General features: G+C 36.9%; 1 protein-coding gene and 1 pseudogene across 2 annotated transcripts in view; both read left to right on the top strand.

The window, feature by feature from the left end:
* The window catches only part of CFTR (CF transmembrane conductance regulator), a 162,929-nt gene extending 158,814 nt beyond the window's left edge, over positions 1–4,115 (top strand). For both annotated transcript variants that reach the window (XM_032870720.1, XM_032870712.1), the window contains exons 25-27: positions 1,104–1,276; positions 2,121–2,226; positions 3,431–4,115. In XM_032870720.1, the coding sequence (XP_032726611.1) occupies positions 1,104–1,276; positions 2,121–2,226; positions 3,431–3,631 (480 nt within the window). In that variant the 3' untranslated portion in view covers positions 3,632–4,115. The remainder of the gene's footprint in view (positions 1–1,103; positions 1,277–2,120; positions 2,227–3,430) is intronic.
* Positions 4,116–11,372: 7,257 nt separating this feature from the next.
* Positions 11,373–11,532, top strand: LOC116872366 (annotated as a pseudogene).
* The last annotated feature ends 8,668 nt before the right edge of the window (positions 11,533–20,200 follow it).

Genomic DNA, 20,200 nt, shown 5'->3' with positions numbered 1-20,200 from the left:
CTAATTAATATGTTTACCTTCCCTACTATCTCAGAAACTCTTTTCAAAATTAATGAATTCTCACAAAGTGAGATTGCTTTAATGAGAGCCCAGTCAAGGAAAGAAGTATCACCTGCAGTACCTATCATGGACATACAGTGTTTGCTGATCAAACATGATGATATGGGCCATCTGTGAATTCATCACTGAACTTGGGACTCTGTCCTAAAACCATAATCCCATTCTGCCTGTATTACAATTAGTATTATATCTTCTTTCCCAATACTAAATCCCAGATTCCCCAAGGGTAGGAACAATTATCCATGTATCTCTTTGGCCCTCAGACACTCAGGAATATTTGATGAAAAAAGTATTAATGCATACTTATCTGAATAAGTGATAAAAGACAAAGCTTTTAATCATTTTTGTCTTACCTTGAAAGAATTTATTTCTATATCTTGTTCACATTTTCACCTTATTATTTCCCATCTAGCTTGAAAAAATAAGCTGTTGGCCCTAACACAACTTGCATATTCCACCTCAAGATCTAAGTACCTTTAAATCTCATAGTTATATACCACTATGTTAACTTCTTTTTTTTTTTACTTCATAGTTTCATCAGTTTCTTTAAAAAAAAAAAAGTTTTTATGAATTGAGGAAGCTCCCCAATTCTTTTCTCTTACCTTTAACACTCTGTTATGACAGAGTAGGGAATGGAAGGTAGAATAAAAGAATCTGTTGTAATATACACATAACTGCATTATATACATATTATCTTTTCTAGCATATTTGATTGTAATTAGTTGTGTATGTCTTTATACATCCTGAGCCTTGCAGGGGCCATGTGCCATTTATCATTTTTTTGATCCCTACTTGGAGCACCTGGCACAGAATAAACACTCACTGAAAATTTCCTGAATGAAATATGGAACTGAACCCAGTCATAGGTTTATCCTTTAGAGCTGCCATGATTATATGTAGATTTTGGTTCAGTCAAACCCAAAGAGCAAGAGTGGTGGGTCGTTGATATGAAATCGAAACTTTTGACCTCTCAAGTGTCTTTAACCTTCTGGTATCTAAATTGCCCTTCTAAGCACAGTGTTTTCCCTCTTTCTTTTCTGCAGGTTGGACTCAGATCTGTGATAGAGCAGTTTCCTGGGAAGCTTGATTTTGTCCTGGTGGATGGGGGTTGCGTCCTAAGCCATGGCCACAAGCAGTTGATGTGCTTGGCCAGATCTGTTCTCAGTAAGGCAAAGATCTTGCTGCTTGATGAACCCAGTGCTCATTTGGATCCAATGTGAGTTTCAGAATTCCTGCTATTGAATACCAGGATGGGAGCAGAATCTTTTTTTTTTTTTTTTTAAGATTTTATTTATTTATTTGACACAGAGAGATCACAAGTAGACAGAGAGGCAGGCAGAGAGAGAGAGGGAAGCAGGCTCCCTGCTGAGCAGAGAGCCCGATGCGGGACTCGATCCCAGGACCCTGAGATCATGACCTGAGCCGAAGGCAGCGGCTTAACCCACTGAGCCACCCAGGTGCCCCTGGGAGCAGAATCTTTGATGTTTACCTCATACTGACACAAATTCTCATTAGGCGGTCATGTCTGCAAGGGGAGGCCACCCCTCCCCCCACAGGATATGAAATGATTGCCCAGTAGAAAAGTCATTATTTGACATGAGCACAAGTGCTTATTTCCTGGTATAAGAACCCTGTGTTCTCTTCTATGTGTAATTTTTGGAATTTCATACAAATTTACCCCCTTGTCAACGCATGAGGAAATATTTAGTTACATAGGCAAATCTGATTCTTACGATTTTCCTTTCTATGCTATTTATACAATAAGAAATTTTTATAGCACAAAAAGAACCACTCATGATTCCACATGATAATAAAATGTATTGACTTGTGAAATTTTCTTCAAAGTATCTGTCCTATTTGTTTATGGAAACTTAGGATCTACCCCATGGTTGAAAAGCTGATTGTGGCTGACTCTATGTCAGGACTATGTTAATAGAATTATTTAAGAAAGAGAAGTAATTTAAAGAACCAAATCAGTAGGAAAATAAGTACATCATCAAAGGTAAGGGCAGATTATTGAGAATCTATGATGTTACTGTGGTATTTTCTTTCTTTTCTAGAACATATCAAATCATTCGAAGAACCCTAAAACAAGCATTTGCAGATTGCACAGTAATCCTCTCTGAACACAGGATAGAAGCTATGTTGGAATGTCAGCGATTTTTGGTGAGCTTATAATTTGCTTAAGATCTCATTTCTCCTTTAATTCTTGTTAACCACATCTTACATAGGAGTTCCTGCAAATCACAACACAACAATGTACAGGTTATTCCTTAAAATAAGTATCACACATCCATCCAGCTTTGCTCAAAAGAGCTGTGCAAGTTTGAGCTTGTGGTTGGAATCTAGTAAATCTAAAATAGCAGCATATTATTAAGTTACATTAATAAATTGAAACATCTATACATTTGAATCCTTTATTTGGGGATCAAGTCATGATAAAGTCTAAGTCCTGATGCTTTTTAATAACTAAGTCTCCCTTGGATGGGGTCCAGCACAGGCCTGCATTGTCTTGCAATCCGATGTGTGGTTTTAATGCAGTAGTTTGAAAGACTCATTTCATTCTTCTGGTCATTGTTTGGAGCTCAGGTTAAGTGCCTCTCCCATCCACTTTCTTACCACGCTTTTAAAACTGTCACAGACTCTTTAATGTGATGTTTACATATTCCCTCGGGTTTAGTCACAAGGAAGTTCTGGGGATGTTGTAGCTCGTCCTTTTTATTAAGGCTTCTGAGACTCCTGGAGGTAAATGCTTTTCCTACTGAAGGATTGTTATTACCAATAAGCATCAAGTGACAAATCAGGGGGCCAGCCCACAGCCTCTTGCGTGGCTGTGGCCAGGTTCAAGAGATTGGGTAAAGCCCCTCTATCATCTGGCCTTGGGTTTCCCCCACTTGAACGTGTCAGGGAGGCCTGTTAAACTCAGGCACATCATGACCCATTTGGGACTGCTAAGCTTCAAGCCCCCTGTTGGAGAGGCTCAGCTCTTTCTCATGCTGCGGATTTACATTCATTTTTAAGGTCATAAATGAGGATCTGTCAGAGATTGTTCTGGCTTACCAAGCAATGTTAGTTCCTTTAAAGTTCTCTGAAGAAGCACATTGCTCAGTCCTATACCAGTTAAAAACCAACCAAACAAAACTCTTCCAGCTGCTAAGTAGACAATTATAGCTAATTTCACAAATGGAGAAGCTCCAGAAACAAGAGGACTCCACAGGGAAATGAGATCTCTGACTATCCAGCCTGCCAGCCTGTGGACACCTTGTTTGCTTTTTGGCTTTTATCTTCCTTTGAGCCTCTGCCACTTTCTGTCCTTGCTCTGCTCCACCCTGCCTTCTGCCCAAGACCTCACTAATGGCCACTTCCCTAGGTCATAGAGGAAAACAAGGTGCGGCAGTATGATTCCCTCCAGAAGCTGCTGAGCGAGAAGAGCCTCTTCCGGCAGGCCATCAGCCCCTCGGACCGGCTGAGGTTCTTCCCGCACCGGAACTCGAGCAAGCACAAGTCTCGCTCTCAAATTGCTGCTCTGAAGGAGGAGACGGAAGAAGAAGTGCAAGAAACAAGGCTTTAGAGAACACTCCAGATACTGGCATGGGCTGGCTGCTCATGAAATTGGAGGAGAACCCAGTTTCTGCCCCTTCTTTCTGCCACAAGGATGAGTAATGTTTATTTTTAAAAGGAAAATTTTTGAGAAGCGGAATTAAGGACGCTCAGATGGGTCTGGATAAGTGGCTTCCTGGCAGTGGTCAAATTGTGTGAAAGGTACTTCAAAGCCTTGAAGATTTACCACTTGTGTTTGCAAGTCAGATCTTCCTGAAAACTTTTTCCCCTTGGTAGTAATTGGAAGGGTGGCTATCCATGTCAGCCAGTGTAATTGTTCAACGTACTGTTTAGTGAGACTTGCTAATTTGTATTATTGGAGGAGAACTGTAATCATACTACTTCGAGATATGATTAAGTAAAGGTGATTGGAAACTTCAGTGGTTTATGTAAGTTTACATCACTTTGCCTCTACTCTCCCCAGATACTTAAAAATACAACTTTGTTGTCCCTTACGTATTCGGACTGTTCTATTTCAAAGCAAGTATTAGAGTACTGCAAAAGTCACAAGTCAGCTCATCACAATATAAACCGTGTAACATCTAAGTATCAGGAGAGAGAACTTCCTGATCTGGAAAATCTGTGTTAATACCATTCACTGCTTTACCAAAAATCCAAATAATTCAGGCAATTAGTATACATCCCTTACCCAGGAAGAGGGCTGTTACAGTCCCATGTTGGGGACAGGATAATTGCCTTGATGCAGAAGTTGACATGACTCCCCAGTTTCCAGAAAGTAACAGGCTCATAAGACCTTTGAACAGAAGGATAGCTAGAAAAAAATGCTTTAATGAAAATTGGCACAGGAAATCCTTCTTGCCCCCAGAGACTCTGGGAAGAATATGTAAGCATATAGCCTGGGGGCACTGCAGGTAGATGTACATGAAATCCAAAGATGTGGGGTACGTATAGGGTAATGTCAGTGCAGTTTCAGGCTAACTGTAGGCCTTTCCTCCTAGTGTAGACTGAGTGGGACAGATAATGGGAGATACAGGGAAGAGTTAATCAGTTCATTTTATATGCTCTGTGTTATAAGTTTGTAATGTAAGTAAAATTTTCTCTAGGAAATATTTATTTTAATATTTCAAACTCATAAATGGCTGTATTTTAAGATGATTCTATTATGAATTATATTTGTATTAAAAGAATTTTATATGTGAAATGTTGGTTTTTTATGGCACTAGCTCTTTTTATGATATGGCAAAACTGAAGGAAAAAAACTGGGGGGGGGGCTATTAACCAGAAGTTACAAATTACCTTGATGGTGTGGGGAGAAGCATGGGGGCTCACAAAGATTTGCACCTCTGTACGATTCCCTGCCAGCACACAGGTTCCCTCTTGGAAAATGGTACCATGAAATCTGACCTCTCCTATCAAGGACACACACCTTCCCAACTCCAAACTGTTAATATTACATTCTATTTATTACTGTAAGAAAATGTCATGTGCCAATAAAATCCCTATATTTGTGTGAAACTTAGGTGTCTTCAGATGTGTTCATTACTCATGTCTCATTGATCTCTTACTTCAGTCTCTAAGGATCATGGAACACAAAACATGAATCATTTCTTTAAATACAGCTTCTTGAGAATCCCACATAAATTTAAGATGCTCTTAAAAATGATTTATTTTTTAAAATTGTGGTAAAATACACATAACTTAACATTTACCATTTTTGAGTTTACCATTCAGTGGCCTTATGTACAATCCCATTATGACGCGGTCATCATCACCATCCCTCCACAGAACATTTTGCATCTTGCAAAACTGAAACTATGAAGCCATTCAACAAAAACTTCTATTCTTCCCTCCTCCCAGTCCCAAGCAACCTTTGTCTCTATGAATGTGACAACTCTAAGTACCTCGTGAGTGAAATCATAGAGTGCAACTGCCTTATTTCACTTACTGTGTCTTCACAGTTCATCATCTTGCAGTATATGTCAGAGTTTCCTTACTTTCTAAAGCTCAGTGTTGCATTATATGGACATATCACATTGCATTTATTCATTTGTCCACTTCGGTTGCTTCCACCTTTCACTGTGTTGAATAACGCTTTTATGAACAGGGTTGTACAAATACCTTGTTGTGTTCCCCACTTCATGACTTAGGATGCTTTTGAGGGTATTTGTGTTTTAAAGGTGAGGCTAATAGAACAAAAAAGTTGTATATTCTGTGAGTGTCCATTTATTTATTTGAAAGCCTTTTCAAATAGTGGTAGCTAACTGATAGGTCTTGATGAGCAAATCTCATCAAGGGAAATAGTATTTCTAGAAGCTGAGTGGTTTTTCTTTGTTTAAATCCTTATGTTTAATAGGTGAGGGTTCTTCGGTCTCCCTTTCTTCCTTGCAGAGTTTCTTCATGTAAGTTGCAGGGCCATGGTGTGGTAGATAGAAAGTAGACCCCTACTAAGTCCTCCAACCATGTCTTTCCTTATTTAAGAGGTTTGTTTTCACACATGACCCCAAGAGGTCAGTCTCAGAGCATGTGCTATTCTAATTTTTTTTTAAACTAATGTACCTTATATTTTAGGGCAGTTTTTAGTTCATAATAAAATTGAGCAGAAGGTACAGTCCCAATAAACTCCTTGCACTCCCATACACATAGCCTCCCCCCAACTGTCAACATTCCACACCAGAGTAGTACCTTTTTTATAATCAGCATATCATTATCACCCAAACTCAATGATTTATATGAAGTTTCACCTTTGGCGAACCCTTAGTCATCTGCTCCTTCTTCCTACTCCCAGGCAACAATGACCTTTTTACTGTTTCTGTAGTTTTGCCTTTTCTAAATGCCACATTGCTAGAATCATAGAGTATGTAATCTTTTCAGATTGGCTGTTTTTACTTAGTAATATGCATTTAAATTTCCTTTTAAAGACATGGAGCCATGTATTTTCATAGCTTGATATTTCATTTCATTTTAGGGCAGAATAATATTCCATTATCTGGATATACCTACTGACAGACTTGACTGCCTCCATGCTTTGGCAATCATGAATGAGGCTGCTATAAACATCCTTGTGCAGGTTTTTGGGTAAATACAAGGGATCTTATGCGAGTATGTTTAGTTTTATAAGAAACCATCAAGCTGTCTTACAGAGTAGCTGTCTTTTTTGCATTTCTACCACAGTGAAGGAAAGTTCCTGTTTCTCTGCAAGCTTCGAGGCACTTTGCATTGTCTAGTGTTTGGGAATTTGACCATTCTAGTATAGATGTTTAGTGGTATCTCGTTGCTTTAATATGCATTTCCCTGATGATACATGCTATTAAATGTCTTTCCATATACTAATTTTCCATTTGTCTATCTTCTTTGGTGGGGTGTCTGTTCAGGTCTTCTGTGCATCTTCTAATTAGGCTGTTTGTTTTCTTATGGGTTCTTATGACTTTGAAGAGTTCTTTGTGTATTTTGGATACTAGTCCTTTTTCAGATATGTCTTGTTTTGCAAATATTTTCTCCTAGTCTGTGGCTTGTCTTTTTATTCTTTTGACATTTTCTTTTGCAGAGCAGAAGTTTTAAATTTAAATGCAGTCCACCTTATCAGTTTTTCTTTCACTGATTGCACCTTTGGTGTTGTATCTAAAAAGTCGACATCATACCGGAGGTCATCTAGGTTTTTTTACTATGTTATCTTCTACAAGTTATACAGTTCTGTGTTTTACATTTAAATCTGTGATCCATTTTGAGTTAGGTGTTCCAGCACCATTTGTTGAAAAAATCTTATCTTTTCTCTATTGTATTGCCTTTCCTCATAGTCACAGGTAAGTTGATCATATTTATGTGGGTCTAGTTTTGGGCTCTCTCCTCTGTTCCACAGAACTACTTGTTTATTCTTTTGCCAATACTATACTCTTGATACTGTAGCTTTATAGAATATCTTGAAATTGGGTAGTATCAGTTCTTGGACTTTATTCTTCTTCATTATTGAGTTAGGTATTCTCTGTATTTTTTCTGTATAAACTTTAGAATCAGTGTGCTGATATCCATAAAATAACTTGCTGGGATTTTGACTGGGATTATGTTGAAACTATAAATCAAGTTAGGAAGAACACCTTGACAATATGGAGTCTTCCTACCCATGAACATCGATCTCTCCCTATTTAATTCTTTTTAGATTTTGTTCACTAAAGTTTTTATCAAAGTTTATTATAATTTTCTTCATATATTGATTTTATATATATTTTGGTAGATTTGTAATTATTTCATTTTTGGAGGGCTACTAATGTAACTGGTGATGTGTTTTTAATTTCTAATTCCACTTGCTTATTGCTAGAAATAGGAAAGTGATTGAGTTTTGATATTAACCTTGTATCCTGCATCCTTGCTATAGTCACTTATTAGTTTCAAGAGGGTTTTTTTTTTTTCAATTCTTTTGAATTTTCTACATATATGATCATGTCATCTGTGAGGAAGGACAGTTTAATTTCTTCCTTTCCAATCTGCGTATCTTCTTTAATTTTTTAACTTTTTTTTTTTTTTTTTTAGATTTATGTATTTGAGAGAGAATGTGAGCCAGCTTGGAATGGGGAGGGGCAGAAGGAGAGAGAGAATCTCAGGCAGACTCCCCACCAAGTATAGAGCCTGATGTGGAGCTCAATCTAACAACTCTGAGATCATGACCTGAGCTAAAATCAAGAGTTGGACACTTAACCAACTGAGCCACTCAGGCATCCCAATCTGTATAATTTTTATTTCCTTTTTTTGTCTTGTTCCATAGCTAGGACTTCCAGTAGGATGCTGAAAGCAATGGTGAGAGGGGACATCTTTGACTTGTTTTTATCTTGCGGCAAAAGAGCTAAGTTTCTCACCATTAAGTATGTTGGCTGTAGGGTTTTTGTAGATGTTCGTTATCAAGTTGAGACATTCCCCTCTATTCTTAAATTCCTGAGGATTTTTATCAAGAATTGGTATTGGATTTTGTCAATGTGTTTTCTGTATCTCTAGATATAATCATGATTTTTTCTTATTTAGTCTGTAACTATGGTAGATTACGTTAATTTATTTTCTTTAGAACAAAAAAGATACATTTATTTATTTTAGAGAAAGAGTACAGGGAGTGGGGAGGGGCAGAAGGAAAGGGAGAAGCAGTCTCAAGCAGACTCCTCACTGAACATGGAGCCCAACAGGGAGCTCAATCTCATGACCCCAAGATCGCAATCTGAGCTGAAAGCAAGAGTTGGATGCTTAACTAACTAAGCCACCCAGGTACCCTGATTACATTAATTGATTGTCAAATGCTGAACCAGCCTTACATACCTAGGATAAATCCCACTTGATCATGGTGTATAATTCTTTTTATATATTATTGGATTAGACTTACTGATATTTTATTGAGCCTTGCATCTATGTTTATGAGAGATAATGATCTCTTTTCTTTGTTGGTTGAAGTATTAGGGTAATGCTGTTTCAAGGAATTACTTAGAAAGTATCACCTCTGCTTCTATCTCCTGAAAGAAATTGTAGAGAATTGATAGAATTTCACCCTTAAATGTTTGGTAGAATTCATCAGTGAACTCATCTGGGCCTGGTGCTTTTTGTTTCAGAAAGTAATTAATTACTGGGGCACCTGGGTGTCTCCGTTGGCTGAGCATCTGACTCTTGATTTCAGCTCAGGTCATGATCTCAGGGTTTTGGGATCAAGCCCTGTGTCAGGCTCTGCAATCAGTGTAGAGTCTGCTTGAGGATTCTTTCTCTGTCCCTCCCCCCCTCCCCCCATTCAAACACATTTTCTTACTCTCTAAAATAAATAAATTCATAAATCTTAATAAAAGAAAGTTGCTATTGTTTTAATTTCTTTAATTGGCTTATTCAGATTGACTCTTCTTCTTATGTTTTAGCAGATTATATCTTTCAAGGAATTGGTCCATTTCATCTAGGTTATCAAATGTATGGGCATAGAGTTTTCCATAATATTATTTTATTATCCTTTTAATGTCCAGTAATGATTTCCCCTCTTCCATTTCTGATATTAGTGATTTATGTCCTCTCTGTTATTTTCTTAGTTAGCCAGGTTAGTGGCTCATCTATTTTATTGATCTTTACAAACACTAGTTTTTTTTGTTTGTTTTATTGGTTTACTTTATTGATCTCCTATTTTCAATTTCATTAATCAGTTTTAATTTTAATTAGTTTCTTTCTTCTACCTAATTTATATTTAATATGATTTCCTTTTTTAATTTTCTAAGGTGAGATCTTAGATAAATAAGTTTAGATCTTTCTTCCTCTCTATTATATTCATTCAATGTAGTAAATTTTCACCTAAGCACTACTTTTGCTTCATGCCACAAGTTTTGAGAAGTTATTTTTTATGTTTATGTAGTTCAAGATATTTTTCATCTATGTTGAGATTTCTTCTTTGACTCACATGTTATTTAGAAATGTAATGCTTTATCTCCAAGCATTCTGGAATTTTCCAGCTTTTTTGCTTGATTTCTAGTTTAATTCCATTGTAGTTTGACAACAATTAATTTATTTTCTTTTAAAGTTGTTAAGGTATTTTATGGCCCAGAATGTGATCTAGCTTAGTGAATGTTCCATGTGAGGTTGAGAAGAGTTTGTATTTTGTTATTGTTGGATGAAGTAGTCTATGGATGTCAATTGCATCCAGTTGATTAATGGTACTATTAAGTTCTACTATGTCCATACTGATTTTCTGTCTGCTGAATCTGTTATTTACTTTGGAGTGGTAGTAAAGTCTCCAACTGTAATCTATTTCAGTTTCTCCTTAAGTTCCATCAGTTTTTGCTTCATGTATTTTTATGTGCTGCTGCTATTAGGCACATGTGCATTAATAAGTATCATGTAACCCTGCTATAACTTTCTTCATGCTTTTATTTTTAATCTATGCTTCTTAATATTAAAAATAGGTTTCTTGTAGATAACATATAGCTGGGTCTTATTTTTTGATTCCCTCTGACAACTTCTATCTTTTAATCAGTGTTTCTAGACTATTGCAATGTATAATGATTATTGATACAGTTCAATTAAAAGCTACTGTATTTTTTACTATATTATTTACTGTATTTTTTACATTCTCACTTTTTCTCCCCTTTGTAGCTTTGAAGATTTTAGATGATTCCGTTTTCCCTCCTTTCTTAGGATAGCAATTGTACTTTTTTTGGGTTTTTTTAGTGGTCACCCTGAAATTTGCAATATATGTTTACAATTGATCTAAGTCTCCTTTAGTAACGATATATGTTTACAATTGATCTAAGTCTCCTTTAGTAACACTATACCACTGCATTGGTAGTATAGGCAGCTCAGAATCACAAAATATTCCTAATTCCTCTCTCTTGTTCCCTGTATCATTGCTATCATCAATTATATTTTATTTAAACATAATCATATTTATATATATAGTATATGTGATCGAATACATTGTTGTTACTACTTATTGAACAGCCTATGGGGTTTTTTTTGTTTGTTTGTTTGTTTGTTTTTTGAGAGAGAGAGCAAGAGTGTGAGCAGGTAGAGGGGCAGAGGGAGAGGAAGAAAGAGAATCCCAAGCAGGCTCCATGACCAGCCTGGAGGCCGACATGAGGCTCAATCTCAGGACTATGAGATCATGACCCAAGCTGAAATCAAATCAGATGCTTAACTGACTGAGCCACCCAGGTGCCCCCAGACTATAATTTTTTGATCAATTAAGAACAAGAAAAAAAAGCTCTCCTTTTCTCTACCATTACAGCTTTCACAGTTGACTATTCCTCACCATGTCTTCTCCCAGGATTTTCAAGATCAAGCGATTCCTGGGCAAGAAAACAAGAGCAGAATTGTCCCATTCCCCAGTGGATTTGGATGAAAACTGGTACTAAAATCAAGTACAACTCCAACAAGAGACATTAGAGAAGAACCAAGAACATGGGTCTATAAGGAATCACACATGAGATGGTATAACTATTTATACTGCATAAAGGTCACTTGCTTGTATCATATCACTCTGTAGATATCACTATGCTTGAACAATAGACATGTTTTATCAGGGAAAATTACTTTTCTGTTACTTTGTTTCTGTACCAGTTAGGTTGGTTCAGTATTAAATATGTGAGACCTTTCATCTAGGGGAAAAAAAATGAGAAAAGAAAAAAGTTTTTTTTTTTAACCTTCACTTTTTCATTCTCTGATGTTCTTCTTTTTTGAATGTAGATCTGAGTTTCTGACCTAAATAATTTTCCTTCTCTCTAAAGAACTTCTTTTAACATTTCTTTTAATTTACGTTTACTGGCTACAAATTCTCCCAATTTTTGTTTGTTTGTGACTGTCTTTCTCCTTTACTTGTGTAGGATAATTTTTGCAGAGTACAGAATTCTAGGTTGGTGGTTTGGTTTTGTTTTTTTTTCTACTCTCAGTGCTTTAAATATTCCACTCCACTCTTCTTGCCTGCATGGTTTCTGAGGAATAATCATACGTAATTTTTATTTTTTCTCCTCATAGATAAAGTATATAAGTATTTTTTTTCTCTGGCTTCTTTCAAGTTTGTTTGTTTTTTTTTTAATTTGTTTTTCTGCATTTAAAATATGCCTAGGTTTGAGAGGGTTTTTTTTGGCATTTATCCTGTTTGGTGTTCACTGAACTTCCTGGACCTGCAGTTTAGGTTTTGACATTAATTTGGGAAGCTCTCAGTCATTATTGCCTCAGATATTTATTTTGTTTCTTTCTCTCTTTTTTCTTCTGTATTCCAGTTACAGGTGTATTATACTTTTTCTAGTTATTCACGGTTCTTGGACATTCTGGGTTATATTTTTCCAGTCTGTTTTTTGCTGTGCTTTTCAGTTTGGAGATTTCTATTTTTATGTCTTCAAACTCAGGGATTCCGCCATGTTCCACCTACACGTGAGTCCATCAAAGACATTCTTCATTTCTGTTACAGTGTTTTTGATCTTCAGCATTTCTTTCTGATTCCATCAAAATTTCCATCTCTCTGCTTACATTATCTATCTGTTCTTCTATCTTGTCTACTTTTTTATTAGAGCCCTTACGATATTAATCATAGTTTTCATGCATTTCTCGTCTGATAATTTCAACATTTCTGTCATATCTTCCTCTAGCCCTGATGCTTATTTGATCTCTTTAAACTGTGTTTTTTGCCTTTGAGTATGCCTTGTAATATTTCTTCAAAGTCATACATGATATTGTAGGGAAAGAGATCTTTAATTGTATAGTAATAATGTCTGGGAGGAGGCAACCATTCTGCAGTCCTCTAATTAGGTCCTAGTCTTTTGGTAAGCCTGTCTTTAGACTGTGAATTTCGCTAGTGTTTCTTAGATTTTTCTCCTCTCTTAAGTGGAGTAGGATGGTTAGAATAGACTGGAATTGGGTATTTCTTTTACCTAGGTAGGTTAGGCTCTGATAAAATAGTTTCTCCTGAGGGTAGGTCTTGGTAAGAAAAACAAAATGCTGTGTGTGTGTGTGTGTGTGTGTGTGTGTGTGTGTGTGTTCCAATAGTTAGTTTTACCCTCACTCTGCTAGAAGCAACAGATGTGAGGGTATGAGTACCTGTTTGAGGTCCTGGAGGTAAAACATGGATGTGTATGTCCCTCTCCTCTGAAGACTGGGCCGCCTTAGAATTTTCATCTCTCAGGTTTGTCCACACTGAGCCTCTAACAAGTCATTGGTTATAGTTTAGGTTTTCCTAACCCAGTACTGGTTCCATAGCTTTCTGCTTGGTGGTTTCTACTCAGGTAAGTGTCTGTAGCCAACTCTCTTGTTTCTCCACCTGTGGGGTCAACAGTTTGCCCTGTGACCTTACTTCTCTGACATATCTAAGAAGAGTTACTGTTTTTTCAGTTTCCTCAACTTTTTACTTGTTGTCAGGTTGATTGGAGTCATGACTTCTAAGATTTGTACATGCCAGATTTGAAAGCAGGAGTCTTTGTAGTTCATTTTGAGTTTAAAAAAAAAAAAAAGAGAGAGAGAGTTTTCCAGGTAGAAGGAGTCAAATGCAAACAATATGTGACAAAAGAATCGCTACTTTAAGAAGAAAAGTATTGAAACAAGATGGAAAGTCAATATTGGTCACCTAGGCTCCATTGCTCGAACTAACAGTTGGCCCTTCTTTATATCAGAAATTCTTCCCCTTCCCTTTAATGTTTTAAAAAAAATAAGCTATTTTGGTGACAGCTTCCTACTTTTAAATAATTGTTTCTATATTCAAGTTGTGAGTTGGGTTTCCCATTTCTCAGTCTATGCCTAATTCCATCTGACACACAGTTTCATTTATTTCTTAGCCCTTTTACTTTGCAAAAAAAACAAAAACGAAGTTAAAACAAATACATTTCCTTCCAGTAACCAGGGATCTTCTGGAGCTGGGAAATTGTTACATATTAGAGTGAAAGGTTAGTAAAACCCCCAATGTAAATATTTTAGTAGCTTGCTAAATAAAGAACCTCAAATACTATGTGGAAGACAATTTAGAATGAGGTTTAAAGGGCTCAATAAAACCTGCTTGGCCTGTTAAAACAGGTGTGGACTATCAATTCCATATTAAAAAACCCCTTTAAATCTCTATAAATTCAAGACAAATACATTAGGGCATGAGGACTCCAAAACAATAGGTTGGGAATTATAAGCTGTCTCTAATGTGTAGACCCAAAGAGACCCAAGTCATTATTTGTCATTTGAAAGGGAATTGGGGGAATTAGTCTCTATGTACTTTCTCAGAGAAGTGAGAATTCTTGGCAGAATTTTAAGGTTTAGCCTTAATTCATTATGGTAAGAATGCTTACTTCTTTTTTAATAACTCAGTTTTCTCTAGTTGTAGAATGATACAGTGTATTGGAAAAGGTGGTCAAAAATTTTTGTTTAAGTGAATATGCTAATGCTGGCTTTAATTTCAAATAGCAAAATGAATTAATGCAACAATAATGCTGAATAGTAACTTGGATAAAAAGACACAATTTATATCTTCCATTCTTCAAAGTATGGAATCTTCCAAAAATTTGGAATCTTCAGAACTGCCAAAAATCAAATTACAGAATGACCTTTAAGAACTGCCCCCTTGTGGATGTTTGGTTCTATTTTTAGTATAATTGGTTTTCCCAAAAACCACATATGCCAACTACTAAATTGAGCACAGAGAGTCACACACCAACTTAAATGAACCTCCAAGACATTTTCTCCTTAAACCATTGTGAATATTAGAAATTAAGTTAAAAGTTTTGCTGTATAAACAACTCTTTAGCTCACCTGGACTTTGATGGAATGATAGCAATGATCTTTAATTATCAGGAATGACAGATATGCTGATAAATGGAACTAAAACTGAATTGCATTCTGATTGGCAAGTATTGGCACAAATGCTTAAAAAATACAGAAAGGTACCTTGCAATTAACTCCTATGAAATGAAAGTTATAATTTAACAAAAATTTTAATATAAAAAATAAGTTTTCCTGTTTTCTTTAAAAAAGAAAGATTAATACACAGGACAGAATAGTGGTTACCAAGGGTTCATATATAATCCCAGAAATTTTATAACTTCAGCTGCATATATCTTTAAAAGACAAGGACTTTTTCCTCTTATTCTGTCCCCCCTTTTTGTAATATTTCCACAGTGCCATTGCCACAACCAAAAAAAGTCCTTAATATCCTCAAATATCCACTCAATATACAAGTGTCTTTGTCTCATTTTTTCAAATATAAATGGTCTTTGTTTTGCATAGTAGTATAAACTATAAAAGTGACCATGCAAAGATAAAACAAATAATTGAAGAGAAAAATTATAATTGTTCCATGACCTTTAAAAATATTAAACAATTAAACATTTAAAACTCCCTTACTGTTGGTTATACATATGGAAGAAAATGAAAAATCTAGTGTTAACTAATATTTATTTACTACTGTAATTTAAAACATTATGAACATTGGGAATTAAAGTGTTTTATTTCTTGGTAAAATACTTACCAAGAAAAGTTTGAGCAGTACTTGCCTTCTGGTTGAGAGACTTACAATATGAAGACAGCATCTTTTCTATGTCCTGGCAACTCCATCCTGTTTGGATTGCCTTCCAACATTTTATCCTTTGGGCCTCCAAAGTTATGCAATATCTCCAATATGTCACTTTCTCTGGGACATCTTTGTCTTTTTGTCACAACCACTTCCCTCATTTATGTCCCTATGTTTGCCTTCACTAAGTTCTTCTGGCTGTGTATCTGCCGTCTCTTGAATGGCTGCAGTATCATCATGTCCTCCGTCTGCTCTTTCTTCTGTAACTCGATTGAATCTCATTTCTGTCATTATTGCTTTTTACCTCTGCTGCATTTTCATCTTTGTTGGCCAGTTGTCTCTTTTGATTCTCCATTTTTGTAAAGTATCATGTCGGTTTATCACTGTGAGACAAGGAGGCCACATAACCACACACTCCACACACCTTGTTGTCTGTTAGTGTGCTGAGTAACAATTGCACAGTGACCGATCACCCACAGACGGTGAAAAAGATGATATGATTGGTCACTGAGTATGGTGCAGATCTGTTATTTAGGTAGTGATTTGTGGACTGAAAAGCTAGTAGTGACGTTTACACTTGATGCGGTAATTCACTGTTGATAATACTGTGGTAACTGAAATTTGAACCAACAGTACAAAACGTAGACAGCCAATAGTTTGTTTGAATCAAGATCCAGTTAAGGTTTACCTGTTGTGATTGATTCATATATCTCTTAAGCCCTTTATAGAGTGTCACTACATTTTCTTCTCTCTCTTTCTCTCTCTTTTTTTTTTTTTTTTTTTCCATGCAACTTACTGGTTGAAGAACGGGATTGTTTATCCTTTGCAGTTTTCCAGTCTGGAGTTTGCTATTTTCATCTCCATAGTCTTGCTTAACAAGTTACTATCCTCCTTCCTATAAATTTGCAGTTAGATCCAGAAGCTTCTTCTTGGCTTCTAAATCTTTTTTGATACACCCTAGTAGGTTTTGATAGTTCCCTTGCATTTTGGTATATGAAGATATTCTAAGCTGACTCAGCTTACTTGCAAACATGGAATTAATCATTCCTTCAAGGAGCTGTTGTTCCTTTCAGTGGGAAATGGTGTTTGAAGACTAAAATTTTGTCACTAGAGTTGCTAAATTGGATTGGTCCTTGAATTAGTCTTTCCAATGGATTGACCTAAGAAATAAACAAAAAATATTGAAGTGAGCCAAGAAATATATCTCCATATATTTCTATTTTTATTTTTATATCTTTACCTATTTTTATATTTACTATCCTGAAAATACATCATAAGTTTATGCTGTTACTTCCAATTCAAATTCTGTACTTCAGGGTTTTTGCTTACCCTCTTCTATCATCTATATGTATTTTCTTTCTTCCATGCCAAGAGTCTTGGGTCTGAACAACACCCACAATGATAAGAATTAGGATACTATATAATTTTCCACTTGTCCTATCCCATTCCAGCTTCAGAATAACAGTACAACACAACACCAACAATGTGATTACTGAAGAATATTTAATTTCCTTTTTCTTATTTTCCCTCAAGTTGTTTTCATCTTTAGGGTATATTCCACCAGAGAGATGCAGGAATATTACTATGATTTAAAATCACTTGGAAGAATCCCTCTATGTGATTAAACTACAACTGGAGACATATTTAGATTTATTTTTTTTTTCTTAGCTCTTTCCCCTGATGCTCTCTGATAAATTAACTGACCCAGTGGTTTAGCTTGTTGTGCTTATTGTTCTGATGTTGTTACCAGCCATCTCAATTGTTTACCGCCTAAATCTCCATTGTTTCCGAGAGTGTTTTCAGGCTCGAGCTTCCCTTACTATGTCCCAAATAAAGTCAGTTTTGGGCAGGGGGGGGGAGTTCTCTGTCCTTATGGTGTGGCTTTCCACCTAGACAAAATCTGGGAGTCAGATTTTCTGCTCCAGAGCTGGGGGCAAATATAGTTTCTATTTCTCTTGGAGCTACACCCTAGCTTTATAGCAAAGTTTTGGGTAGGGGGTGGTAGATTCTGGTCTTCTAAGCTTGCATCTCCTGGTATAGAACTTCTAGCTATGAATGAGCTGGAGTGATGGCAGTATTTTTGGCCTGCCATATCTGGGATGGTCCTCTGTCCTACAATGGGGACTTGGTGGAGGAAAGGAGCCCATGACCTCCCCGTTGCACTCATCTGGAGTTAGCCTTTGCAACAGAGAGCTGTGGGATAGAGGAATGAGAACTGTTGTTCACCTGCACCCCTAGGGAGACACTATGGTCCGACTATAACCTTTGGGGAGAGGGAACCCTGCAGCTGTCTTGGCCATGGCAGGTAGAGTAGAGCTTCTGTCGCAGCTAGGGGAGGCAAGAGGGAGTAAATTGTGGCTAACGTGAGATAGACTTCTGTTGTTCTGCTAACAGTTACATATTTTCTTGCATAAGTGCTTCTTCATTTGCTGTGTGCCATTAGGACAATTTCCAGGGAGTTTAAATAGTTGTTTGATAATTTCTACCAGTAATGGTTTTTTTTTCCACTGGGTAGCATGTCTACAGAGCTCCTTATTTTGGTGTTCGGGAAGTTGTCCTCCAGCTTAATAGTAATTCCTGTGGTTTTCAATTTTTTCTGATCTTTCACCTCCTGGGTAACCCCTTGAACCAGCTCTTTAAACAAACAAACACACACACACACACAAAACCAATTATGTGCCAGCTGCATTTTATATATAATTCTCATTTTGTTTCTTACATAATCTAAGGAGGTTCTTTCATTCTGAGGCTCAGAGAGGTTGCAGGTCTTTCCAGAAATCACATCTCACTCCTGAATTTTGAGCCACTGGAAAATTTAGACTCATTTCTAATGAGAGGAAAGTCGTCTGAGTTTGCCACACGGAGAGTCAGAGAATCATTTCCTAGTTATGCTTTCATCTTTAGAGAGCCTACTGGCTCTTTTCTACCCTCCCAGTCTTAAAGTGCAGAAAATCTCAGAAAAACAGAAGGCTCACAGTAGGATCAAGCTCATGTTTTCAAGCACTACCAAGATTCAGCATTATGGCTCTGTCATCTATTTTTAATAGTCTTTGCTAATGTCTGAGTGCTTCTTTTTAACATATTCTGAAGTCTATAAAGTTGTAATAACAAAGGGTTTGAATTAACCTGTATCAGTAGTTTCTCAGTCTGTTTAGTGGGATGTTTTAGGTTACTAGTTATAGTAACCTCAGAGCCTATAATATGCAGAGGTTCATTTTTGACTTTATAAGAGTGGAATATCATATGCAATGTTTCCTAGTATATTTGAGCATGAAACCCTTTTTTCATGTTCCACTTGACCTGTGTTTTGGGGAAGGTTGGCCTATAACATTTATTCAGCAAGGAAAGGACATGGGAAATCCTTACCACTGGCTGTAAAATAATTGCTTATCAACAGTGTTTCCATCTGTTATCCTTTAGGGAAGATAGTACCTGATTTTTGTTTCTTAAAGGTAGAGTTCTTGGACAAACTGCTAGTAGCTGCTAGGGTCGTGAGGGCACACCCAATTTCCCACAGAAGCCTAATCGGCATTCCCACCTGGAGAACTCTGGAATAATCCCATAGACTAAATGCCAGTCCTTGGAAGGAATTCAGAAAAACACGTTGGGACAGGTAGTTAATCTTGCTATGGCAACACACTTGTATTCTCCAGTGCCCAGCATGGTGCCTTGTGAATCATAGGAGTTTAATAAATATTCATATAAATACTTTAAATAAATACTAAATCAACACAATTCAGAGTCAAACTTTCTAAAAAAGGAAAATTAGCTGTGTCCTCACTACTGGGAAGGAGACTTATTTTGAGGAAAGGGTGAATGAAAGAGCCTCAGCTGTGGGATCTCTAGGAGCAGGTGCGGAAATGCTGTCCCACTAAGAATTCCTAAACTCAGTCCCTGGAAAGATACTGAAGTTACTCCACAGAAACATTAATCAACCTGAAAGAACTAGACTAGTGGTTCTGAGAGGGTGATTCTGGGGCCTGCAGCATCTTAACATTCCCTATGAGCTTAGAAACTCATAGAAACCCTCCCCCAAACTATTGAATTAGAGTCACTGGGATTTGCCCAGGAAACTGTTTCAACAAACCCTCCAGGTGATTATTATTCACATTCAAGTTTTAAAAAGCCACTGATCTAGACTATCCTTTTGAAGTCAAAGTGCTTCCTGTGGACTGAACATTTGTGTTTTCCCACCCCAAATTCATATGTTAAAGGAAGCGGGAAGCCAGCTCTCTCTCGCCAGACACCAGATTTGCCGGCACCTTGACCTCAGACTTCCAACCTCCAGAAATGTGAGAAATAATTCTCTTGTTTAGGCCACCCAGTCAGTGGTATTTTGTTATTCAGCCTGAGCTAAGATTGAGATAATCATCAGAGCAATCCTTGTGAAAACCTCCAGAACTTGAGAAGACGGGAGACAAAGCCCCAGGTCAAACCAATTAAAGGTGAGTCTTAGGAGCATGAGGTTAGGTTATTGATGTGTAAAATGCTCTCCAGGTAATTCTAATGTGCATCCAGCTAAGAATCTTTGACCATGTAGAGTGGGCTTTCAAAGTGGGTTTATGGAGTCGTGATGCTCAGGAAACCAGTGGAGCCCAG

The sequence above is a fragment of the Lontra canadensis genome, unplaced genomic scaffold (assembly GCF_010015895.1).
Source record: "Lontra canadensis isolate GAN:19392208 unplaced genomic scaffold, GSC_riverotter_1.0 scaffold2, whole genome shotgun sequence".
NCBI classification, from domain to species: domain Eukaryota; kingdom Metazoa; phylum Chordata; class Mammalia; order Carnivora; family Mustelidae; genus Lontra; species Lontra canadensis.
This window is presented reverse-complemented; position numbering and strand designations above follow the sequence as displayed.